At 36.4% G+C, this 27,837-nt stretch overlaps 1 protein-coding gene across 1 annotated transcript in view; it reads left to right on the top strand.

Moving 5' to 3' along the window:
- The window catches only part of LOC131429172 (uncharacterized), a 35,528-nt gene extending 8,756 nt beyond the window's left edge, over positions 1-26,772 (top strand). Inside the window, exons 6-22 of the mRNA XM_058593220.1 lie at positions 264-605; positions 667-916; positions 970-1,232; positions 1,296-1,909; positions 1,965-2,283; positions 13,987-14,272; positions 15,098-15,174; positions 15,229-15,309; positions 15,369-15,570; positions 15,627-15,794; positions 15,860-15,954; positions 20,563-20,904; positions 20,959-21,211; positions 21,268-21,530; positions 21,594-22,207; positions 22,272-22,590; positions 25,589-26,772. Of these exons, the coding sequence (XP_058449203.1) occupies positions 264-605; positions 667-916; positions 970-1,232; positions 1,296-1,909; positions 1,965-2,283; positions 13,987-14,272; positions 15,098-15,174; positions 15,229-15,309; positions 15,369-15,570; positions 15,627-15,794; positions 15,860-15,954; positions 20,563-20,904; positions 20,959-21,211; positions 21,268-21,530; positions 21,594-22,207; positions 22,272-22,590; positions 25,589-25,881 (4,781 nt within the window). The 3' untranslated portion in view covers positions 25,882-26,772. The remainder of the gene's footprint in view (positions 1-263; positions 606-666; positions 917-969; positions 1,233-1,295; positions 1,910-1,964; positions 2,284-13,986; positions 14,273-15,097; positions 15,175-15,228; positions 15,310-15,368; positions 15,571-15,626; positions 15,795-15,859; positions 15,955-20,562; positions 20,905-20,958; positions 21,212-21,267; positions 21,531-21,593; positions 22,208-22,271; positions 22,591-25,588) is intronic.
- The last annotated feature ends 1,065 nt before the right edge of the window (positions 26,773-27,837 follow it).

Below are 27,837 nucleotides of genomic sequence, written 5' to 3' on the forward strand. Positions count from 1 at the left end.
TTTGTTACAAAGTATTTCCGTTCTCCTGGAAACTTGTAATACATCATTCAGACAGCATGAGCCCTTTAAGATTCAGTTGCCCATGAGACAACGAGTCTCATAGTACACAGTACGAGTTGAACATATCACACGAAATTTGAAGAACTGATAAAAACATCCATAACTAACATTATCATTACAATGTCCACTCTTCAGAAAATATCTACAATATCATATCTTGAGTAACTATAACTCATTAAACTACAGATGTTTTATCTTTTCAGCACAGGAACAAACACCGGTTTTGTTGAAGGTAATTTTGAAACCTATCACGAATGAGCAGTGTGGCCAAACTTACAACAATGTGACTACGCGCAAGCTTCGAACTGGTCTGGAAGTGCAACACATTTGTGCGGTTGACGATAGAATGGACACTTGCGAGGGTGACTCCGGTGGTCCTTTGCAGATAAAATTGATGCACAATTCTAAGGTGACCCCTTTCATCGTTGGCATTACCTCGTTCGGGACGGCCTGTGGAACATCAACACCGGGAGTGTATACCAGAGTATCGGTCTACCACGATTGGATAGTGTCTACGATGCGGAAGAACGGTGCCCTAGTGGATGGTACTAGCAAACCCGGGAGTAAGAATGGTTTCGTTTAATATACCGGTTTTATTATTCACAGAGAACACCTACAACGCCACATTTTGCGCTTTGCGTTATGTTCAGTACCGGGAATATGAAGATGCGGTGATCACGGAAAAAACGGTTGAATTTACTTCGTATAATTCCGAGACTGCACGAATTAAACTTGGTAAAGATCAAAATCAGTTGGCGGAAATCGGATGGGACTCGGAAGCACCTGAAAATTGTTTTGGGGTTATAGTGGATGAGGATACAGTATTGACCATAGCTGATTGTACTAATTATAAAGGGTATTTGTTAAAAAATGTAGGAGGGTTATAATTGGAACTCATATTACTTACAGAAAAGCTCCAACGTTCGTTGCGTATTTGAAAGGAAAAACAACGAGTATATCCAAGATTCATGTTCCTTCGGGGTATATCGAAGGAAAGAGTTATGAAAATATCGCAATCTTAAAGATGGCGGAGCACCTAGATTTACCAATCACGTTCACACCATCCTGCATTTGGCATGAACGGGAACTTCCATTTTCCATTTTACAGGTTGTCGGTTATGGCAGAGAAGATATAAACGAATTTGCTTATCTTGATGAGAGCATTGCGTTGAGTTCGTAGAATTCCCTAGTGTGTCTTTGACATTCGAAAGATTGTTGACAGTGTTTTGTTTCAGATCCAAACGAAACGTTCTTGACCATTCAGTCTAGAATTTTCAACGAAAGTAGCTGTGTACTGCCAGATTCATATTCACGAAGTCTTCCACGGGGATTGGCTAAGGACCATCTCTGTATTGGGAACGACGTGTTTTTGGTACCTGAATCATGTCGACTTATGATAGGTGCTCCAGTTTCAGAGGATGTGTATATTAATGATCGTAAATATCACACAACGTTTGCCCTTAGTCAACAGGGTAGGGATTGTGCATTCGGTGAGTATATGCTGGCTACTCTTTCTTCCGAACATGTGGATTGGATGAAATCGGTTCTGTTACCGAATTACCAGGATACGAGTAGTTCTTGGAATTTTTTGGACTTGGAAATACAAGAAGGTAGCAGTTGTAAAATGCATACGGGAGAGCAAGGCCGCTGTGTTAGTCTTGAACAATGTTCCGTAGAGTGGTTCAAACTTATAGCAGCTGGACAAGCAACATTTTGTTCTAACACAAAGGTGGCATGTTGTCCGGTAACTAAAATCAGTACACGGATGAACAGAAGAATACTTCCCGAGATTCTCGAATGTCCAGAAGTGGTAAAGCAGCTTGCGGTACAATCTGCTCCAGGTTCTATGGTAAGCTTTATTGCAGTTGTTCAAACGTTGGCTAATATTTTATTCTTGTTTAAAGGTTGATGTTGGTTGGGTAGATGACGATACTGTCGAGTTCCGATGCAGCGGAGCAATCATTACCAAATTGACAATTGTTACATCGGCCAGCTGTTTGGGTGACGATTCCCCCAGCATTGTGCGACTCAGGACTAACGTTACTCGAAATTTCGGAATTAAAGGAATCTTAAAACATCCCAACTATAACTCTACCGAACACCTTAATGATATAGCACTGATTCGGCTCCGAAAGCCGCTCTCTTGGAATGTCGAAGTATTTCCAACGTGCCTCTGGACAAACACTACTCACACACCGCTAGTTATGGGATTGGTTTTTGAAGGTATTTATTGCCATGATGTGCCACTTGTTCAAAATACTGTTTATTATGAATTTATTTATCGTGTAAAACAGGTACTAGAACAGCGAGTTGGAGCGATCCGTAAAAGCACTTCCTTTGAAGGCATTCTTAAAAAAAATCTTTGGAACTAATTATTCCCAAAACCTAGGTTTTTTGGCCAGATGTCAGAACTTGTATTCATGTTCTTAAAAAACTCTCGGCTCGTCATTATTTACTGCGAAATCGCTGCTACTTTTGAAGTAGGACTACGAATTTTTTTTAATGGGACGCGAATTATAAATACGGAACATAAAACCGTACAAACAGTGATTATGTTTTGAACATCGGACGCTATTCCAACCAATTTCAATTAGTTTTTCGATATCTTCGACTTGTTATACTGTAACTACACCATAGCAAGGTTTTCGAAAAATTGCACAATTGTTGTAGTTTCTTTCTACTAATTTCATGATGTGAACATGAACGTTTCTTCAACTGCTCGTGTAGCGAAGTTATGTAATAATTGTACAATTGTACAATACTGCTGTGAAACTGTGATTAGCTACATAGTCAATTAAGATATTTTGGGAAAATCTTTCTTGATTTATTTAACACTAGCTGGCTGACCCGTCGAACTTCGTCTCGTCCAAAAATTATTATATTAGTTTATGTTTTCGGACAGCAGAATTGTTAAACTGATTACTTAACCTACAATCCACGGAATTCGACACACATTCGTTTTAGCTCAAAAAAGAATTATCACCAAAAATTAATGTGAAAGTTCAGTTAAGCAAAAATTGAGCGAAAGCACAGATTGTCATCTCAACCTTTGAATCAATGACCTGAACAGAGATCCCTATTTAATGGCTTCGACATAAAGGATATAAGGTGTCACGTTCTCTCTTCCAGATGTGATTCTTGCTTTCGATAATCGATAAAAATGCTCACTAACCAGAATTTTGTATTGATAAACTCAAAACAATGTTGAAGACTTTCTCTTCTAGAGTTGTTCATTCGGTAGAGTAGGATATATTTACAATTTGTATTTAGCCCAAGTAACCAAAAGTTCGTGAAAAAGATTTAGCTTAAGCTGAATTTAATGTAATTTGAACTGTCCGTTTTTAAAGAATTACTCATACGTGACTTTAAAGTTCTAATGAAGTGAATATGTTCAGGTACTGTGGAACTTTTGATTGCTTGGAGAGACGACGCATAAATTTTAATTTACCGATTTATTAATTTTAGTTTGACGTAAAGCCGCCATGACTAAGTTCAGTTTTTGCAATGACTGAGCGGAAATATATATTGGAGAAGCCAAGTGAAAGAAAAACTAACAGAAAAGATGAATTTTCTGGAAAAAGATACGCTCAGAGACAGGACTCGAACCTGCGTTCTTATACATTCCGTGCATACGCGCTACCATTTCGCCACTCTGATCTTGCTTTAGCCACACTAAAACTCACAGACATAGTAGCAACGTACATCGAACATGGTCTACATCCTGGCCGTCACCCGACCGATACCCTATATCCAAACATCTTCTCTGTCCATCAAACACTAGTCCTCTCGCTTTATACCTATTTCTCCGATCAAGCATTGAGTAGGAGAGTGTATTTATAATCGCTTGTCACCTTCTTTAATGGTGCCAGTCGCTGGCTGAACATGATCGGAGAAATAGGTATAAAGCGAGAGGACTAGTGGTTGATGGACAGAGAAGATGTTTGGATATAGGGTATCGGTCGGGTGACGGCCAGGATGTAGACCATGTTCGATGTACGTTGCTACTATGTCTGTGAGTTTTAGTGTGGCTAAAGCAAGATCAGAGTGGCGAAATGGTAGCACGTATGCACGGAATGCATAAGAACGCAGGTTCGAGTCCTGTCTCTGAGCGTATCTTTTTCCAAAAAATTCATCTTTTCTGTTAGTTTTTCTTTCACTTGGCTTCTCCAATATATATTTCCGCTCAGTCATTGCAAAAACTGAATTTTAATTTGATATTGATCTTACCAATTTGAACATTCTTCACAGAATGTAAAATATAAAATGGCAGACTCAATTCATTATGGTAATCATCTTGAACATTGATATATCTATTCTGAATCATTAGGAAAAAAATGCAGGGAAAATCTCTTAGTTTGACCTTAGCGCTTCTATAGAACAATCTTTTCATTGATCCATTGAAAAAAATTCTGATTTGATAAAGCGATGACCAATACTATTCATCTGACTCCATTGAACACAATTCATCAACTGGTAAATGATATCAGAACTTCTTCTTCTGCCTACAGCGGGTTTCTAGAACTGTCATAAGCATTCCGTCATGGAGACATTTGGCAAGTAATAATTTTGATACCCAATTAGGCACGTGGCTCGAAATGACAAATCACATGGATCAAGCATGCATGTGAAATCTCCACACAAAACAACTCGTTGCGCGCCAAACGATTTTTTCAACGATCTAGTATTCCTTTCTTCGACAGCCAAATGCAACTCGTTATGCGCCAAACATCTATCGATGGTCTAGCAAGCATGGGTGATTTTTTCAAAGGAAAATTCTATTTCCATGCAAAACTACTTAATGGATTTTATTATTTTTCCCACTTTTCCGGTGAATTTTCTTAATTTTTTCTATGTGCGAACCCGGTGGGGATACAAACTGATCAAACAAAAAAAAAAAAAGAATCAAAAAGATATATGGGAAGGTAAAAAGTTGCTCAGCAGATGAATTGCCTAAACAATTGTTATATTTTGGAACTGAGAAAGTGCATATCAACAGCTTTACAGAGCTTATAACGATGCCTACTGTATTACTCACTATTCCTATCATAGCACAATATAGCAGGATTTTCAACACATTGATTTGCTCATACTATACAATTGGAGAATGGTACTAGATTGTGCTCATTAATTAGATTTTTTCTATTCATTTTTTAAATCTTTAAAAGACACGAGACTTTTTTCAGAGGTTTAAAGTGTCTAATCGATTTTACACAATTTCCGAAGGGGGATACGTACCGCGTAAAACAAAACGCGCAAAAAACCGCGTAACTTCGGTAACAAGAACCGGATCATTTTGCAAATTCGCATAACTTCGGAAATCTCTCCAAAAAACCTTTTATAATCCACCTAGTGGTGTAATGATGCCTTTCTCATATTCCTTATATTTTCAAAAACATCACTAGAAGATTCTGTCAAGTTTCTTTTTTTGAAACTTGAATAAAATCAAAACCTTTCTTCGGTACAAACTACCACCACCTTTTCAATTTGTAAACACAACATTTGTATGCTAAGTTAATATCGGTTTAAATTTGGCAACACTGCACGCTATACAAAATTGAACAAAGCACACTGAGTGCTAAGCGGTGGTGCTTTCTTCTTCCGTACCAGTACGTATTTTGTATGACAGTTTCAAAGTTTTGATACTCATTGCCCTATAATTTCGGAACTGGAAGTCGGATCTGGATGAAATTGCTAAATGTCTTTTAAGACAATGAGAGCTTCAATTTGAATCATGATTTGTGAAAATCGGTTTAACCGTTGCTGGAAAATCGAAGTGAGTTCCGTTTTTGGAGCTTTTCTTCACTATTATCGGTGCGTTCGGAAGCGGAAACCGGGCACTGGTAGTCATAAAGTAGATTTATATATCCACCAACTAACAAGGTCTGTCAATATACCAGTAAATTTTATAAAAATGTGCACCTCGTTTCGCCATCGCTTGAGAAAAAATCCTCATGAAATTGAAAATTTTTACTAATCGCACTGTAATACCAGAACCGGAAGTCGGATCTGGATTAATTTTTCGAGAACTTTTTGAAGAATCTCAAGCCCTTTCATTTGCATCTTAGTTTGTGAAAATCGGATGAGAAATTTCCGAGAAAACTGAATTTACTATAAGACCTTTCGTTTGAATCAAAGATTCATATCATCTTTGAGAAAAGTGAGTGACATTTATTTTAATTTTTTTGGTGCATATCACCCTGTAATTCCGAAACCGGAAGACGGTTTTGGATGAAATTCAATAGCGATCTATGAGACTATAAGATCTTTCATTTGAATCTGAGTTTGTGAAAATCGGTTCAGCCATCTCTGAGAAAATCGAGTGACATTATTTGTCACATACACACATACACACACAAACATTTTCTTAGTTTGTCGAGCTGAGTCGAATGGTATATAACATTCAACTCTCCGGTCCTCGGCTCAAAAGTCGGTTTTCACAGTGTTTGTTTAGCCTTTCTATATGAGAAAGGCCATCACTTCGGAGATACGCGTAAAAAATACCGCGTGAAAAAAGACCTCAGTGTATTTTCCTGAATATATTCTAGTGATAAGGAAATTTCGTTTTTTAATGATTAGTTGAATATATAATTTTACTGTATGGAAGCCGGAGAAAGAAGAAAAATTCATTTTGGATCGGCATCATTTGAGGATAAGAAAAATAATTTTGATAGATTATAACTATTCAAAATGATAAACATATCGATTATCTCCCACGACTTGTTTTAAAATAGTCCACTTCCAGTCCACATGATATCTTCCGAAGTTAACCTCTGATACAACTGAGTAATGCATCAAATTTATCAGGAGGCTTGTCTCAATTGTGTGAATCTCGGATATGTTTAATACATAACTACAAAACCATTTTTATACATATTAGAGGTTTACGCACTTATATATACAACGTCTCACAAAATAAAAAAAAAGATTTCAAGAAAAATTACCTATCTCTGAGAATTTTCAAAATATGACTTTCAAACTTTGAAATCAAAGCAAATCAACAATGTCTACAAAAAGACAGCTAAATGTTGCTATGCCAACTATTTACGCAGTGTGCAGAGGAGGAAATTTGCGAAATGTTCACGAAAAATTTCTCTGAAATATTTTCTTTTCAGTCGCAAAAATGAAGTCTTCACACTAGGCTGGACCAGACGGTATCCCGGCAGTCATTCAAAAGTGATGTTCTAGTGGTATTGTAGTACCTCTATGTTTACTGTTCCGACTATCACTCATGATTGGAGTATTTCCTGATATCTGGAATTTTGCTTATATGTTTCGAAAGGGGAAACAAGAAGAACATCGACAACTACCGTGCACAGTGGTTTGAATCGACAAAAACGTGAACTTAATTCTCTAGCTGCTAAACCGTTGATCCGATATACATAGTTTCTTTGGAGAACTCATTCACTAAAATATACCTCGTGATTTGATCACAGTAAAAAAAAAAGCGGCAAAGCCTACTACGACAAAAGTTCATTTCAACTTTTTTCTCTTAAGAGATAGAAAAATGATGTCTTCGACAAAGTTTTAGAACTTCCAACGAGAAAAAACTTTGCCGATGAAGCTATAGGTCTTACGCGTAAAGTTTCGGATATATGAAGCATTTTCGTTTGAAACCACTTAAAATCAATTATTTGTACATAACTTTTTTCGCAATTATTTTTCAGTATCTACTATGTTCGAAACAATTACTAAAAACGTAAAATTACACGGTTTGGCCTTTTCCCTAAAAAGTTATTTAACATTTAAACTTTTATATACACTAACCTTAACTATTAACTTCGTCCCGCTTGAATTTTTTTATAAATTTATCTTTCCTGACAGCAGAATTGTCAAACGGTAATGCTTCTTTCCATTATTTCACTGATTATTTAGCCCAAATAAACGAATTACGACGAATTCGTATCCAACACATTAACTTCGGCCCGAAAAAGAAATTTCATACAAAATTATTGTGAACATGTTAAAAGATTTTGTTACGGAAAAATTAAGTGAATGCACTGATCGCCATCTTATCCTTTAAGTCAGTGCATTGAAAGAGATTGTAGATCTCTCTTATGGGGCAATTTACCTTTTCAGAAAAACAGCCATTGTTGCAAAACGCAAACGTAGTTTGTTTAGCGCTGTCTTCGAGGAGATATTCAAAACAGAAACCTCAATTTGTTTGGTACATTTTTTCTGAATAAACTGATGTTTTCTTCGATTCATCAAGCAATAGTGGAAAAAACTGCCATTGAGTTTTTCAACAATAACTGTTCCCCGGAGATTGTTTGTAGAACCTTAAACTAATTGTTTCGACATATGAAAGAGCGGTGGAGCAGAGATGACCAAGATGAATACTTGAAATTGATTCCGCAAATTTCCAAAAGCGACTCGTTGTTTGTCATTGTAAGGCTCAATTGTAGACTGAAGACGTTAAAAAATTTAATGGTAAATAATACTGGATTATCGGAAGGAATAAACCTGTTTTGAGCAGTTGTCCATTAGCTGCTTCACCGCTAGTCTGATGATAATACTTAATCTTGTTTGATGAATGTTCGTAGCATGACAATCACAGGATCAATTTCCGATTAATAATTTAGCGATGAAATAAGAAATTATTGAACATTCGAAAGCTCAAATTATCATTTTATTAAATTAAATTTAATTTTTAAATAATTGTATCAATAGTCGTCTCATTAGTTGAGTCACCTCATCATTTTAATTAGTACTCGACCTACAATTAACGAATGGCGTTGAGATCGGTCTTGAGAGTCAATATCAGAAAGAATTATATGAAGGAATGTGCAATTTTTCTGTTCTAGCGGAGTGAATATGAGGAGTGATTATACCAGTATTCTTCTTATCGTTCAAACCAATGCATAAATCAGTAGTAGTAATGGTTTTTGAATGCCACGATTTCTCCTCCAGATATGGTATTCACGGTTTGCATCTGGTAATTGGTCAAGTAATACAAAGTTCGAAAAATGGAATGATTTGGCTTAAGCAGCTTACAAATGTCATGATGTCATAAGCAGCCTAAGCATCCTGTAATCCACCCTTAAAATTTTATTCGAAGCGGCTGAAGGAACTTCAGTATGCTAAATGAAAGAAAAATCTCTTTATTAGACCTCATTATTTCAGCAGTAGAATCCTGTCATTAATTCGTTAAAAAATCGTTCTATATGTTGACATGTTCAACTCACAATAGTCAACATTATTTATCCAACTGATCACATTGTACACAATGCATCAGCTGGTAAACGATGTCAGAACTTTTGATATATTTGATACGATATATCAAGAACAGTCAAATGCGTTCCACCAGTCATTTGGCAAGCAATGATTGTGATATCCTGTTCAGTACGTGTTTCAAAATAACGAATCACATGCATGTAAAATCTCAGCCAAAACTACTAGTTGTGCGCCAATTTTCCAACGATCTAGTATTCTTTTCTTCAACGGCGAAATACTGTGCATCTTCTTGCGCGCCAAACATCAATCGTAGATCTAGCAATCATTTGCGACTTTTTTCAACGGAAAATTCCATTGTCCATACAAAACAACTTTATGGATTTTTCACACTTTTCCGGCAAGTTTTCCTAATTTTTTTGATGTACGAATCCGGTGGGGGTAAAAACTGATCAAACAAAAAAAAGAATCATGTAAATCCGTCGATCCGTTCTTACGCGATGCGATTACAAAGAATGATCTCTGCATTTTTATATATATAGATAGGAAGCAGGGTCGCAGACCAAAAGGCACGTATACTTTTTGGAAAGCTTAAATTAATTAATATAAAGCTACGAAGTGCGTAACGTGACCCTTTTAAATTGTGTAAATAAGACAACGAAATATCGAGTACTTTTTGACCATTTTCTTAGCAAAAACATTTACTAAAACGACTATTATTGGTTTATTGAAAAGAGCTTTGTAGGAAATGTCTAAAAATTGGAAGGTTTGGTGCAATGGTGTAATGATTGAATATAATTTCATGATGCATTCTTGTATGCAATTGATCGAACTAACGAAGCATATTAACGGGCTCATTAAATTTCGAAAAGTTTTACTTATTCTTTTAATAGAATATTCCTTATCCGTTCTTTTAATTCCAATCCAATTCATTTCAAGGATGATATCTTACACCATTACCAGTACGCCTAAAAACATCGTTTAAATTTAATGCTTCTGAGATTAATTTTTATGTGTTGAAATGTGTAGGTGTAGCCTGCTTGAAAGGCTGAATCCTTTTTGTAAAATCATGTCATTCTACGAATCATGTCATTCTACCATACACTGAAAAAAATAATGAAATTCTCACGATTTCTAAATAAATAGTACTATGAAATGGACATCAGTTCAATAAAAAATTCGATTCAAAACAATCCTCGATGTAAAACTAACTTTGTTATTATTTTTTTTTAAAGATATTTTTTATTCAGGCCTATTTGCGTACAAGCTTTACGTGGCCGATTGAGCCGATTTTTTAAATAATTTTTTTTTGAGTTGGATCTCGTTGTCACCCTTTTTCTAGGGGGAGAGGAGCTTCCATTTCCCTCCTGCGAGGATTGAGGGGCACTTCGTTCGTGGTTCGTCTCGTCATCCATTGCCACATCGATGGTATTGTTGTTGGTTTCATTGCTAGTTGCTGGAGATGAGCCTTGTTGTACATTGTTTGCAATTGCTGGTTGGTTGGATGGTAAGTTGTTCACTGCAGTTAATGCACTTTGTTCTATAGGGGATACGTTGGATGGTTTCGTTGAAGTGAATGCTTCACTGTTGTTGGTGACTGTCACAGGTGTACTGGGATTGCTTTGGGTTGGTGTGACGGAAGCACTGTTGTCCTTTGGTGTAGTTGTCTCCTTGTCCAGTTTATCACATGGCCTACCGTAGTGAACAGCGTTTTGACAATACTGATTGTTATAGGTAACAAGTGATTTGCACGGAATTCTTGTATCTTGACCGAAAATCACATAAGAAGGTATAGGCTTCTTCAAGTGTATGCGTAATACACGTACGCCATTTAGAATACCGGGGAAAAAATTCTTCCACTTTTCTTTTTCGATAGAGAGAATCTCTCCGTATTGGGACATAGTTTTGCGAATATAATAATCGGTGACGCTCGAGTGAAAATCATGCACACGCACTTCTATAGCACTATCATCCATATATACTGGAATGTTGTACCTAATGTTTTCGTGTTCCACATAGTGCACATTGTTATTGTCTTTTGCGAATTGAATTGCATCCAACTCTTTATAAAACTGGATGTAAACAACATTATTCGTCTTATTGCATTGAAGTAAATGCACACGTTTAATGTCCAGCTGCATTTGCTCCTTAAGCAAACCTTCAAGTTCTCGTATCGAAGGTCGAATTTTGCACTGCCTAAAGTCAACAACAATTGTATTCTTTCGTGTCGGCGGTAGCTTTTGTTCTTTTGGTTCACTCATTTTCGAGGTCTATTGTTCACTACACAATACTGTACTTGGTTTCTTCTGTTTCCAACGTAAGCGATTTTGTTTTATCGACTGACTTGGAGGAGATGTAAACCCGAACTGTAAAACTAACTTGGAATACATTAATTTCAATGAATATGACCGTTTATCTATAGTGACGATTAGTTTTACTTTTAAAGTATATTGAAAAATGAAGAACGATGAAGAAACTTTATATTGAATTTTTTGCTCCAAATATGCACTGTTGGTGATGGTGAGAGCAGCGCTTTATTATTATTTTCAAAAACACGAACGAGTTGGTTGATAATACAAATGCTGGAGCATTAGGCGATAATAATATTACAATAAACTGCGTGAGTGGTTCAACTTTACATAGAGACGTACACGGTAAAGTATCAAATCAAACTATCTAAATTATGAGTCTAGACATTTTTTTAAAAGAGAAATGCCTGAACTTGAGTATAAAAACGTGCACAAACGTGTTTGGTTTTAGGGAATTTGTAACTAATCTGTTGCCTTACTGCAATTCTATTACATTTTCTACTGAAGTCGGTTGTATCTCGTGATTTTTTTGTGATAACGGTCAATAAGACACCTATTAATATTCACTTTGAAGAGGAATTCCGAAAGACTCGGTACTCGTTGAGAGTAAGTCATAATAGAAAGCTATAGTGAAAAGTCTTCTCTTTCGTCTGGTGTTAGAGCTAATGCTCTATTTTTTATACCTCGACTGCAATTTCTTGAAAAAGTTGTTGCCTAAAGGTAACTTATCGGTCGGTATCACAAAAATCGCGTGATATGAAGATAAACAATTTTGTTAATGTACGTTTTTACTAAGAAAATGGTCAAAAAAGCACTCTATATTTTGTTGCCTCATTCACACAATTTAAAAAGGCCACGCTACACACTTCGTAACTGTATATTACTTGATTTAAGCTTTCCAAAAGGTATATGTATGAACCTTTTGGTCTGCGACCCTGCTTCCTATTAGTAGTTAAAATTAGTGTATATAAAAGTTTAAATGTTAAATAACTTTTTAGGGAAAAGGCCAAACCGTGCACAGTCTTTAACAAAAATGTGTAATTTTATGTTTTTAGTAATTGTCTCGAACATATTAGACACTGAAAATATTTGCGAAAAAAGTTATGTACCTATAGCTTCTTCGGCAAAGTTTTTTTTTCGTTGGAAGTTCTAAAACTTTGTCGAAGACATCGTTTTTCTATCCCTTAAGGGAAAAAAGTTTTTGAAATGAACTTTTGCTAAGCCTAGCACATTTTTTACTGTGATCAAATCACGAGGTATATTTTTGTGAATGAGTTCTCCAAAGGAACTATGTATATCGGATCAATGGTTTAGCAGCTAGAGAATTAAGTTCACGATTTTGTCGATTCAAACCACTGTGCCGTGGTATCATCTATCGTTGCGTCATTCCTAAATTGTTTGAGCTGGTCGTTCTGGAGCCTATTTTTAATCACTGCTAGCAGTACATCGTAGAAACTCAACACGGGTTCATGCCGAAACGCTCAACTGCCACTAACCTTCTAACTTTCACGACGCTATGTCGGACATTGTCTACACAATACTGTACTTGGTTTCTTCTGTCCCGAACCTAAGCGGTTTTGTTTTATCAACTGACTTGGATGAGATGTGAAAGCGAACTCAAAGGCTTCTCGTTGTTTAGTATTTGTCATGAGAGCTGCTAAGCACTTCACAGATATATACTAGCTCTCTACTGCTCGCTCGGCAAACGCTGGAATATTGTTCGGCAGTATGGAACCCTCATTTTCATAATGGAGCACTAAGACTTGAATCAATGCAGCCCAGGTTTGTTCGTTTCGCTCTTCGTCATTTGCCCTGCAATAACCTTCATCATCTGCCTAGTTACGAAAGCTGCAAGTGTGCCGTGACCTGTTCCGTGCAATGCTAATTGCCGATATTTTGAAGAACAATATTCATTGCCCTGCACTGCTCACTCACAGGACACAGGAGTTAACTAAAAAATTTCCAGTGAGACGAATGCTGTACGGCCTCTACATATGCATCTACATATGTTTTATTTTATTCGTTTCACTTAATTCACAAAATGTTGCAATTACAATACCAACGAGTAAGGCTATGTAATTTATCCATTGAATCGCATAAAACATTTCCGAGTAATGCCGTATTTCAAGCCCGTTTTTTTAAAAAATGAAATGGTTGCGTAGTCTCTAATATAGTTATTGAAATTTGCATTTGAAGTAAATTGACCACCCAGTTTTAGTGTATAAAGAATATAAAAACAGTAAAATTACGTACGTTGTTTTTTACGAAACATTTATAATGTTAGTATTACCACATTAGAAATACCCATAAAAGACGTGAACTAATTGAACTCACGGATGTGGTTTCACTATCGGTGTAGAGGAAAAAGCTCAGATCGATGAACTTATTTTCTAACTAATTCAACGTCGACTACCCTAATCGGTTTCTTATCTCTTTACTTTGCATATAGATGAGGAAGAGCAACCAGCATTCGATTACGTAGCGCCAATGTATAATAGCGACTGTCAGCGCACACACCCCCAGAAAATTCATGATTCGCAGATTTGTGCAAGATCGTATCTGCGTAGCTCGACGTGCATCAGCGCAGCGGATCAGCTGCGGATGGATGATCCGACAACTAACGTATCATATTTAATTGGGCTCATCGTAGACGCACCAGACTGCGTCGACTGGCGATATGCGGTCTTTACGAGAATTTCTTCGTTCTTGGATTGGATCAGCGCGAATGCAGTTTAGTGCCGAAATTTAGCGGTGTTTTGAAGTAAAGGCTACGAAACGTGTATAGATAAAAACAAATGTAATAGTAGCAATGGCGTAAGATTTTATATTAAAAAAAATCATTTCCTAGAGAGTGCTTGTGCTATATCGGATGTTGATCATTTTTCCGAAATTAGAATCCAGACTTTTTTTTTCAGTCTCGAACATTGGATAAGAAGTAGTTCTGTACCAATAGTCATCTCGTTAATTTACGGATTCCTTGGCTTACAAACAATGTATTGCAATGTAACTGATGTCAATATCATCGCTTCGCAATATGACAGTGAACATAATGAGAAAAAATGTAGTTATAGCAACGCCAAAATTCGCTTAGGACAACTGTTCGGATAATACTACAACCCTACTGACACTCAGATCCCTTCCAGATCGCGTCTTGAACCTACAGCAACTGGCTTGATAGGCCAACACCGTGTGCTCTGAACCACCGATCCAGATGCTGCGCCTACACGAGATGTCAACAAATTTGAAAATTAAGTTCTAAGATTAACTGACTAATCGAAGCTAGTTTGTGTACGAATAAAAGGATTAAAAAGGCTTATAAAGGGATTAAAATTCAAACTTGAGCGGTGACGCTCCCAATCTTGATGTAAGACCGTAGGTTCCGTGTGAATCATATGCAGATTGTTAAAAAATGCTATTCCATGTAGGCATCCACTGCCTGCTAATCTGCAATCGATCTAGTTGTGGGAGAGAGCTCAGTTCTTAACTAGCCTCAGCATTAGTTGCTTTGATATCACGGGAGTAAAATAATAGTTAATAAAGTTGAGTGATGTATTATAAAGCTATAATTTTAACAAACAGATGATGATGACTAAATTCGTCATTCCATTCTTCCTTGCATGTTACTTCATTGGAAACGGTAATGTGATTGTTAAATCTTTCAGTTCATAGCTTCATAAACACTCTCATTTAGCTGTTTGCCAGTTTTGCCCTAAAACTAAAGATGACCATGGAAATCTTCTGATGTTTCCCAACGAACGGACTTCTTTGAACGGTATGTGAATTTGAATAATTTCGAGTCAGCCAAATTGTATACTCACAGATTTCGTACAGATTGTCATCTTCGTTTTCACCAGTTGTTTAGAGGAGCCGATGTAGCACCAGCGTTCGGAATGCCCGTTCCGTTGAAGGAATTTGCCCACATCGGGGCAGTTGGGTGGACTCAACCTACCGGAGATATATTGTGGCAGTGCGGTGGAACTCTTATTTGGGATAACTTCGTGCTTACTGCGGCGCATTGTGCAGTTGATGAAAGGTTTGTAATTCATGTTTTTTAGTATTTCTGTGACGCTGCATTTTTCTTATGCTCAGAAACCAGGCTCCAGATGTAGTGAGGCTAGGAGATATAGATCTATATAGTGCTCACGACGACCAGTACGCACAACAATTGAAAGTTGTAGATATAATTAGACATCCGATGCATAAGTTCTCTAGCCATTATCACGATATTGCATTGTTGAAACTGGAGAAAAATGTGACGTAAGTGCGTTCATAAACAAAGTAATGTTCACGCGCAAACAAATTCTCATTTACATTCAATATAGTTTACATGACACGGTAGCTCCCGCTTGCTTATGGTTGGATGAGGAACTGAGGTTTAGAAAGCTAGAGGCTGCTGGCTGGGGCAACACTGGATTTGGTAAGATACTTTCGGTATTACAAGTGAATAATGCCATGCTCTTGAAACCCACTGAACTCAGTTTTCATAGCAAGTTACTATCATATCATATCAATGGTTATCGGGTATTTTGCATATGGGATAGACAGGGGTTGATGTTTTTTTCACTGAATTCACCATTTTTATTGCAATTTCTTAAAGTATATTTTGAGAGTTCGCTTCATTCATAATGGTAACTCAAAAATTGCGAAAATCGATATGGGACTAGTATGCAAGTATGGGCAGTATTGGAAAGTTGATTTATTTGAACGCATAATTCTAAGTTTGATGAATGATAAAATATTTCTTCATTTTCTTTACTAATCAACCAAAACTGCAGAATACTTATTGTTTGAGAATAATGTTGAGTCCTTTCGATCAAGAAATTGGATTGTTGATATTGGACATTTTCGCCATTAAACCTTTGTCGAACGCTTTTTCTATGTCTAGAAAAGTAACTCCAGAGATCAGAAGATTTATTTGCTTGTTTCATGTTAGTTACTCTAAGAAGATGATGAGTAGCTGAATACTCAAGACGAAATGCCAACTACTTAGTTAAAAAATGACGGGTAGAGAAGGAAGGGAAGGAAGGGAATTTCTAGCATCACCATATATTATCTGAAATTTTCTTGATAGATAATATAACCTCAATATATAAATACTCATACGTGGTATTCGTAACCTATGTCAAACGAAAAATGAATAAAAAATATAAATTAATTATCAAAATACTGATTCGCGACACTTAATTCCATGTTATTCTCAATCATTCAATATAATATTTTCATTTAAAAGTGTTATTAATCCTTCAAAGCTCAAATTCTTGGCGCGGTATCAGGAATCGGAGCAAATGGGTTCAAACGGCACGTTCCTCTAGTTATTTGGAGATTTGTGCCTTCCCGTGACATCTCATCATTTTTCTGATAGGATAAAAGGAACATGGAAGGGAATTGTGTAGTGAAGAGGTGGGAAAACAGTACAAAACATACAGAAACAAATCGTTATGTACCTCCGGAAAGGATGCTGAATGATCTACAGGTACCAAAATGCACATATATTAAAACCTCCAGCTCCCGAAAGGATTTAGAGATTTCGAAAAAAGCGGCACTATTCTGCGTTCCCGGAAGAATGCAGAACGCTTCGCAATATTTATGAGCAGAAGTGAGTTCGGTACTTCATAAGCGATGCCAAACAATCTGCCAATCAAACCTTTTAAGGTCAATACACCAAGGATTCATTTATACTAGGAAGCACGACGAATCGTCTGTAGCTTCTTACCACAATGGATAAGAAACTATAGAATATCGTTCAATTTTAGCTCTCCATACACAACCATGTATGGAGAACCAAAAACCCGGTTGCATAGTTGCATCAATGCGGGACAGTTACATATCAGATGATATGAAGTACCGTAATCGGATTCACACAAATTACTCGAATAATACTCAGCACGCTGAACAGTAGCCATGTGGTAGTTTTGATCAGAGTACTGCAATGATGCTTGCATGCAGTAGATTCAAATCTCGTGAAAATGCTGATTTTCTCAGAGTTGGCTGAAACGATTTTCACTAACTTAGATTTAAATGAAAAGTATTTTAGTCCCAAACCTTGCTATTAGGTTAGATTCGGATTAAATTTCCGGTTCAGGAGCAACAGGGTAAAATTTGAAAAAAAAAAAAAAGGAAACTTAAAGTTTGTTAGATTTTCTCAGATATCGTTCAACTGATTTTCTTCTACTCAGATTCAAATAATATGCCCTGTAGCTTGCTGTAGATTTTCATCCGGATCCGACTTCCAGTTCCAGATGGTAAAATTTGCAGAATAAATTAAAAAAGTTCACTCGGCTATCTCAGAGATTGCTTGGCAAGGGCTATCAAATTTCATCCAGATATTACTGCTGCTTCCGGAATTACAGGTTGATAAGTATTAAAATTTCATTTTCAAGAGCGTGTTTTATACAAGACACGGATAAATCGAGCCCAGATACATTCAACTAGTCTTTTAATTCTTTAATTGGACAGTTATGGTTTTTTTCATAAATACGTTTATTTCATAGGCAATAAACATAAGTTTCTCTTCGCCGTGGCATCCACAATACATAGTACTTTAAACCTAATACATTTCGAATATCATATTAGTATGATGGTATTCATTACTTAATCTAAATACTGTTTTTGCTATTAAACATTACATTTATTTTGTACATGATCTTATAACTATTTCAGGTTTGTTTGTATCAGTTCATCTCTTTTATTCATATGATTGGTTTAACTCATGGCAGAGAAAGGGGTCTAACATAAAATAAAATTTAAATTGGAACTCCAATGGACTTAATGAAATGATAAAGAAGTTTAATGTATGTAAGGCACGACAAGCAAGAATGTCGCGAACTGGGATATTGGATAGTCTACCTTTAGTACGCAAGGAATTTATTAGTTGAGATCTGACATCACGATACTCCACGCATGTCCAAACGACATGATCAATATCGCGATAACCTTCGCCACAAGCACAATGATTAGTTTCGGAAAGTCCAATTCGAAGGAGATGTGCATCTAACGTGTAGTGATTGGACATGCGTCTGGACATCACACCCAAATGAAATCCCTACTCTCATCCAGTCCCCTGAACCATGCCTTTGTCGATATTTTAGGAATAATTGAGTGCATCCACCGACCCAGATCATCTTTATCCCAAGAAGCTTGCCAGCTGGCAAGTGTTCTTTAGCGAGACGCGCTATTGAATTCGTTGAAAGTAATCGGTCTCTCATAAATTTCACCCTCAATAGCACCACGTTTGGCTAAAATATTGGCTATTTCATTGCCTGGAATGAAGCAATGAGCCGGGACCCAAACTATTGTGATTTGATAATTATTATTCAATATGTCGTTCAGACACTGTTTTATTTTGCCCAAGAAAAACGGTTCATTTTTGCCAGCAGCATTTGAGCGAATGGCTTTAATTGCACTCAGACTATCTGTGAAGTGAAAATAATGGTTTAGTGATAATGTGACGATTATACTCAAACTATAATGAACTGCTGCTAACTCTGCTATATAAACAGATGCAGGCTCTTGAAGCCTAAATGAAACCGAAACATTATTGTTGAATATACCAAACCCAGTAGCCTCTTCAATTCGTGATCCGTCCGTGTAAAATATTATCTCAGAGTCAATATGCCTGTACTTACTTGTAAATATTTTTGGGATTTCCATCGAGCGTAGGTATTCCGGGATTCCACGCACTCCTAACAGGTATGGTTAGTTGTTAGCTAAATGCTTTTATTTTTAGTAGATCGGAGTTTCGTTCCCGGTTCCGGAGGTATTGGAAAAAGGCATCGTGTACTCCAAACCAAAAATAACTCAAATTTCTTAGAAACGGCTGGATTTTCACAAACTTGAATCCAAATGAAAAGTATTGTTTTTCCATAAATTGATGAAGAATTTTATCCACATTTGGCTTCTGGTTTCGATAAAAACAGAGCGAAGTTGCAACTGAGAAACATTTTCCCAACTTCCGGTTCCGGAGTAACAAAACCGGAACAAATTTTGTTGTTGTTATTCAATAATCAAAGAAATTGTTTTGAAGAATTATGCAAACATGAACGGAGAAAGGCTTAACTGCCGGCAAGGCTCAACTTTTTTTTAAGTAAGCTTGAATAATTACCTTCCATTGGAAATTTATCAAAAGTAATTATCTGTCTAAGCTTTTTTATCATCATCCGGAAAACGTTTATTTATTTTAATCCAAACATTATAAAGCGACCTTGTTCCGAAATGTTCTCGGGGTGTCTTTCGTTACTTGATTAAAACTGTATTGGATCCAATTTTTAAACCGTAATTATGAATTTCGGCAGCTAAACTGTCAAAATCATTAAGAACTATCAGTGACTGAAGTCGTAGTAATAATATCTGTTACCGAAAATAGATTAAATGAAAAATCCCTACGTCGACTTTCTTAGATTTATGTAGAATTCCGGTTACTTCGCTGGTTAATCCATCAGTTATGCTTCGCATTTAGATTCCAGAAGATTTCAGAAACAGTATTTATTGCGATTTACAGGCTTTCGAAAATTTTAGTATTGAAGAAAAGGTCAATTCAATGTTTGGTTTGACGTTGGACAAAAATAGCAACAGCATCATCCCATTCCAGTAAACCTGTCTATTCGACGTACCACATGAATTGAGTTTGCTTTCCAATGTGGCATTTGATTTTTGCAATATGAATTCTGTGAGCTTCAAGAAAGTTAAAAAAACATCTTCAAACTCGATTTCAAAGAACAAGCACTGCCATTTTTCATTTTCATTGTTGAATTTTAAATTCACTGATAGGCGCTTCTCATATCTACTATTTGCATGATTCATTCACATCTGGTTAGTCAGGTTACATTACACATGACAATGTTTCTCAGGTTCATCATTCAATTATTTCATTTTTTTTTTTGAGTTATAACATTTAAGCTTGCTTGCGGAGGTCAACATTTCAGTAGTCCTTAACTCAAAACAATGTTTTTATTTCCTAAACAACTTCGTAGTACGTGTATAGCTCGTATCTTTTTAAAGACATTTTATTAATTAATAAATTCCACAGCGCAGGAGAAAACTCCAATTTTGTTAAAGGTGGCTCTGAAACCAATCTCGAATGAACAGTGCAGCCAGTTTTACACCAATGAGACAACGCGGAAGCTTCGAAATGGTTTGCAAGAGCAGCATCTGTGCGCGGTTGACGACAAAATGGATACTTGTGAGGGTGACTCGGGTGGTCCTTTGCAGATAAAATTGATGCACAATTCTAAGGTGACCCCTTTTATCGTTGGCATTACTTCGTTCGGGTCGGCTTGTGGAACAGCGGCTCCAGGAGTGTACACCAAAGTATCGGTCTACCATGATTGGATAGTGTCTACGATGCGGAAGAATGGTGCCCTAGTGGATGGTACGCGGGAATAGAATTTGTTTCGCTCTACTTTGTCGATACTATTGTTTACAGAGAACACCTGCAATGCTACATTTTGCGCTTTGCGTTATGTTCAGTACCGGGAATATGAAGATGCAGTGATCACGGAAAAAACGGTTGAATTTACTTCGTATAATAGCGAGTTGGCACGAGTACAGGTAGAAACGGATTCCCCGAATCAGTTGGCGGAGATCGGATGGGGTTCGGAACGACCAGAGAAATGTTTTGGAGTGATAATAGATGAGAATACTGTACTAACCATTGCAGATTGCAGTCGCTTCAAAGGGTATTTACTGAATTTTTTTTATGGATTTGTAACTTTTCATTTTGATTTGCTTACAGTGAGGCGCCTATCCATATTACGTACATGAATGGAAGAAAGGCGAATATCTCTGAAATACATGTTCCTACTGGTTATGTCGAAGGAAACAGTTATGATAATATTGCTATTTTGAAACTGGCCGAGCACCTAGATTTACCGCGACTGTTTACACCGTCATGTATTTGGCACGGAAAGAAGTTTACACAATCCATTTTAAATGTTCTTGGTTACGGTCGAGAAGATATAAATACATTTGCGAATGACTATGCGCCAATTGCGTTGAGTCAGTAGAAATTTCATAAGTGACTTGAACGATCGAAATGCTATTGATTTTGTTTTGTTTTAGACCCGAATGAAACGTTGCTAAACATTCAGTCTAGAATCTACTCCCAAAGTAACTGTGTACTGCCCAATTCATATTCACGAAGTATTCCACGGGGATTGGCTAAGGACCATCTCTGTATTGGGAACGACGTGTTTTTGGTACCTGAATCATGTCGGCTTATGATAGGTGCTCCAGTTTCAGAGGATGTGTATATTAATGATCGTAAATATCACACAACGCTTGCCCTAAGCCAACAGGGTAGGGATTGTGCATTCGGTGAGTATATGCTAGCTACTCTTCCTTCCATGCATGTGGAATGGATGAAATCGATATTATTACCGAATTACCAGGATACGAGTGGTGTACTGAGTTTTACGGATCCGGATACACATGAAGGTAGCAGATGTGAAGATTATGCTGGAGTTGCGGGTCGTTGTGTTACCCTTAATAAGTGTTCCGTCGAGTGGCCCGAGTTCTTATCTGCTGGACATGTGAAATTTTGCTCTAGCAGCAAGTTGATTTGTTGTCCTTTGAATAAAATCAGCGCACAGATGTATAATGGAATTCATACCAATATTTTTGAATGTCCAAAATTTGTAAAACAGCTTGGGGTCAGCAATTCTGTTGGTTCAATGGTAAAGTTTATTGCTGCAAATGATCAATTATATTATTCAAATTCTTTTTATTTGTTGCTTGAAGGTTGATATTGGATGGATTGCTGGAGGCGAAATAGAGTTCCGATGCGTCGGAGCAATTATCACAGAATTAGTGATTATAACATCGGCTAGCTGTTTGGATGGTAGCTTCCCGCGCTTTGTGCGATTGATGGCAAACGTTAGAAGACGAAACTACGAAATACAAGGAATCTTGAAACATCCGAACTATGACTCCATCGAAAACATCAATGATATAGCATTGATTCAGCTACGACAACCACTCTATTTGAATGCCTACGTATTTCCAATGTGCCTCTGGACAAATACAACTCACACACCACTTGTTATGATGGTTTATAAAGGTATTTATATCCACAACCTGAAACCCACATACTTGTGATTAAATTCTTAACAAAGTGTAAAACTTAATAATTTCATTTCTTTTGTAACAAACTGTTTGAGAGCAAAGCTTGATTTATGATCATTTCCCTCTACTTATTTATCATCTTACAGGCAGTATAATTTAAAAGTTTTATTGGAACACGGCATGAAATTTATTGTTGTTAGTTGATGGCATGAAATTGATTGTTAGTTAGTTGAAATTGTGGTCAACATTTCAGAGCTAAACTCACTTCCAATGCTGTAAAACTTCATTCAATTCAATTGAAATCACTCTACTGCAGTAAACTTCACATTCTATCACACAACCTTCACTGTCGCCCCGAATGGGCATCATCCCGTCCTTCATTCGTTTCTCTTTTTACCGAAGTTCAGTTTAACCATCATCATTTTATCTCTTGAAGTAACAAAATATCTCTTACAATGCAATGAGGGAGCGATCTTTAAGTGTAAACATTCGATTTGGTTCAAGATAATGGATGAAAAGTAAACCAGTCATGATAACGGAAATATCAATTGCAAAATAAACATAAATTAATTATTCCTTCTTTCAGTTTTCATTTTTAATATTTCGAAACATGTATCAATACATTTCAAACAGTCGAAATTATCGATTTTAACTTGCTGGTGATAATTGAAAACTCAAATGAGAACCGCCACCCTCTATTTATCATTATGGTCGGAGAGAGTTTTGGTTATCGAGTTCATGTTTATGCCTATTCGTTCCTCATTTGCCCACAGTGAAAACAATGAAACAGGTAGATTGCTTGACACCACAAAATGAGCAAAAAAAAATTCAAGTGACTAGGTACGGTAGTAGTAGGTTTTTATCAGACTGCTGTTGAATTTTATCTGGATCCGACTTCAGGTTCCGGAGTTACAGGGTCAATTGTGTTTAAAATTTTAAACCGTGATTTAGAGCGACAATAATTCTACTAAATTTGGCTCAAAGCTGCTTCGATGTGTAAGTCGCTAACAAATTGACCTCGGCGGTACCGGTTCCCAGTTACCTGTTCCGGTGGTACCGGCAATGGTGGTCACAAACTCTACAGCACACTTCATTTCCCCAGAGATGGCATAACCGATTTTCACGAACTTAGGTTTTACAGTTACAGTAGACTGTTATTGATTTTCATCAGGAAATACCTGGTGAAGTGCACTTAAAACTTTAAACCATCATCTAGAGCGAAAAAATGATTCACATGGGAATATGAGTAATATGAAAAAGGCATCATTGCACCAACAGATAGATTAAAACTGTTTTTTTTCTGCAAAAGTGAGTTGGGAATTACCCAAAAGGAGGATAAAAGTTGTAGAAAGAGATGGGTTGTATTTTGAATGAAATTTGTTGTACAAATTCTCAACAATGAAATCATAATTTTGAAAAAAAAAACTGTTTTAATCCACCTAGTGGTGTAATGATGCCTTTCTCATATCGATATTACTCATAACATCATAAATATTACTGTGGAATTCGCTAAAACAACTGTTCATTGAATAGAAAGGAAAGTTTGTTCGGACCTAATCTAACAAACTCTACAAATCCTGTTTACCCTCTAGTTCCGGAACCGGAAGTAGTATCTACAACAAATTTAGGAATTCCGTATGAAATTGTAAGACTTTTCCTTTGAACCTATAAGTTTGTGAAAATCGATGTGGCCATCTTGAAGGAAAGCGAGTGAGACCCTTTTGCAGTTTTCAATCACCATTTCCAATCCTTCCAAAACCGGATTCAGATGATCGGAATAGCCGAAGTTGGTTTGCTTGCAGCAACAAATATAACCTACACATTGGAACAGTTTTTAACCTAGTTAAACCTAGACTAGAGCTCAATTTCGATTAAACCAATTAAACGAAATCTAACAAACGAAGCGAACCTGCGTTTCTGTTACTTCTGCATATGTAAGTCAAGCTAAACAGCATTAATCAGCAGCATAAAACATGTAGTAGGATTATTACTTTTATTATTATTATTGACATCATTACACCACCGGCACGGTATTACTGCACCAATGGCTGTGAAAATTGCATATTTTTTCAAATAAATTTGAATTCAATGACATTCGTTTATTGTTTCAATCGCACTTATCATAGAATAGCTAAAATTTTTGTCAACCGCAGCACTGTCTTTTACCAATATTACACACTAGCATCAGATATCTGTAACCGTTTCGTTTTCTTCATAGCATGTACGAAATAGAACAAAGCACGCATCGTTTGTTTTGTGTTTTCTTCTTCTTTCGGTGTGGTACATATTGTCATTCTATACCATTATTTACCGAGTAGATATATATGAGATTATTTTATAAGTACGATCTAATGTCTGCTTAATAAATTGTGTATAGGATGTCAGTGATGGTGATCATGCATTTAGTTTAGAGCTATTTTGAATCGATTATTCGATTCATACACACTTAACCTTATAATTTCGGAACCGGAAGTCAGATCCGGACAAAATTTCATATTTACTACTGGGAACAACATATTTTCTACTGGGAACATAATACCGGTACTCTCATTCATTTCAACTCCATTAGTAATCTCATTTACGAAAACCATAAGCTAGAACGAGATCTGCTGCCTCCGTTTGATAGATTGACTCTAAGAGTAAGATGAAAACAGATGCGTTGGCTTCGAGTTTTCGCATTGCTATAACATCTTTGCACAATTGTCGAACTGTTTTTTTCTGCGGTATTTCTTCTTAGAACCGAAGCAAAGGTTTAAGATTTTATCAAAATTCGTTGATTGAAAGTCGAATAATCGGCATAATAACATGGTGACTCTACTAATGAGATGATTATTGGTACAATAGCACTATTGAAAGTTTTTTCATGATTACAAGACGCGTTTCGTCTCATATTGATTATGGTTCATAAACTTCACGAATTCTTTTCAGTATTACACCATTTTATTTTATTCCTGTCATAATTCAGTCAATTTTTTTTAACTGCCCATATAAAGACGACGAGGACGGAACAACAATGGATTACGTAGCGCCAATGTACAATAGCGATTGTCAGCGCAAACATCCTCGCACAATACACCGTTCGCAAATCTGCGGAAGATCATATCTAAGCAATTCGACGTGCAACAGCCTTGCTGATCAGCTGCTGTTGGAAGATGTGGAGAATCGAGTGTCATATTTGGTTGGACTCATCGTGAACGCACCCGACTGCGTCAACTGGCGATACGCGGTTTATACGAGAATTACCTCGTTCTTGGATTGGATCAGTTCAAATGCGTTTGGACGTTGAAATCAGTAATGGCGATAAGATGAATTACATGAAGTGGCACAACTACATCCCGCAGTTTGCTGTTCTACATTTTAGTACAGTTTCTCTTCACTTCTCGTAAATCATTCAAAATCTTATATTTTATTCATTGTATTCTGAAATCAGTATTAATTCGTCGTTGTTGCGTGAAGAGGCCATATAGTACGATAACCTTGGGCAAATGTAGCAAAGTGTAATACATCAATCAAGCAACTTGTATATAATCTGGAAGGTTGTAACGCCATCGACGAGGTCATATTTGTTGCCATAGGTTATTGAGTATATGAAAGTCGTGAGCCGAGAAACTAACATTATTTTTTATTTCATTCGCTAGGGCCTATCGTACTTTCTACCCTTTTTAAATACTGTATAAAATATTCAAAATCAAAGAAAATAACTGAATAACAATTCAGTAGTCAAATATTCTTAGTGTATGATTTATGAGAAGATTAAATTTGATCTCCAGAAAATTGTTTTGACATATTATTGCTTGAAATAGCTAAAATTATTGATATTATATCGTTTATTTATATCCCGCTTTTTTACGGTCGTTTGCCGTAAGAAAAAGCTAAAAATCAAATATTGAAACATTACTCAATAAAAATGGTGATCTCAAATTTTGGAACACCGAGCTCTGACTTTTCGACAACTTACAAATGCTATTGAATAATCTATAACCTTCGGCTCAGATGGACTGAGCCCCCATTGTATGTTTTGATGCAATGTTGGAAAGGGTCTGAACACAATTTTAAAGCAGTCTTTCTTTAAGAAATAGTACATAAATTTAACAATGTATAATATTATAATTGAGTGCAATAATTTGTAATTCTACAACATTTAATTTTGTAAAGATTTATATAAGTATTTTTATTATGGAGCAAAAACTATGTTCAATAAAAATCCTTTGTAAATTGTGTTTTTTTTTTCTTTCGAAATAATGCCATTACAAATTATTCACTGTTATAGCAAAGAGTACACCAAAATATCTCTATAAACATGAACATTACAAATGATGATCAATTAGTCTAAATTTAGTCAAGATCGAAACATCGCCAAGTATTTATTTACGCAAATGCTTTGCATAAATTCATTATTATTGAATTCAAAGAACTAAAATTGAAATTCAGCAAAAATTTGAGTTATTTGAATTTCATATTTAGAGGTCTCGATACCGGATATTTCTAAGAGAAACGTTACTATCTCTAATTTTGTTGCTCTTGATGTGCAGAATCATACACTAGAGTAGGGGTGACAGGGGTAAGTTGGCTGAGTTTTTTTTTTCGGAATTTCAGTTTCTCTTTCTGGTTAGACTTATAAACAACTTTTGAGCGCATACAATTTTTTTTCCATTCCCAAAGAAAAATCTGGGAAAAAGTTATAAACAATTAAATGCGTAGAAAAAAACTACAAAGATCCGCCCCATGTGGTTGTTCGAGCCATTGATGTGGAACAAAGCAATCAAAATTTCTAATGATCTACAATCAAACAGTTCAATCAATCGTCACACTTTTGAATCCGCTATTGCACGAGGGTCTGCCTAGATTTATCATGATTGAGAATCAACACCGAAAATTGTTTGTTTTAAAGCCGACGAAACCCTGGGGTAGTTGTCAATTTCTCAGGCGAAACGACATAACATGGAATTTCATCCGAGCTTACATGACACAAGATCAGAGCATACCAATTAAAGCTTCAAATCGTGTCATGGCACTTTTTGTCTTGCTGTCTAGCAACAACCTACCTCTAGCATGCTACGCGTAGGACTGAAACGATAGCTATAATTTTGCTTCTATTTATAGATTTGCGTACTTCCAACAGCTTCGCTTTTGTATCGATCGACCAATCAGAGCAATGCATTCCCTTTGATATATCGCTTACCCCTTCAAAACTGTCGTCTATGGCAGAGAAATCCGATATGCCGGAGATTTTTAGCAGACA

This window comes from Malaya genurostris, chromosome 2 (genome assembly GCF_030247185.1).
Source record: "Malaya genurostris strain Urasoe2022 chromosome 2, Malgen_1.1, whole genome shotgun sequence".
Lineage (NCBI taxonomy): Eukaryota > Metazoa > Arthropoda > Insecta > Diptera > Culicidae > Malaya > Malaya genurostris.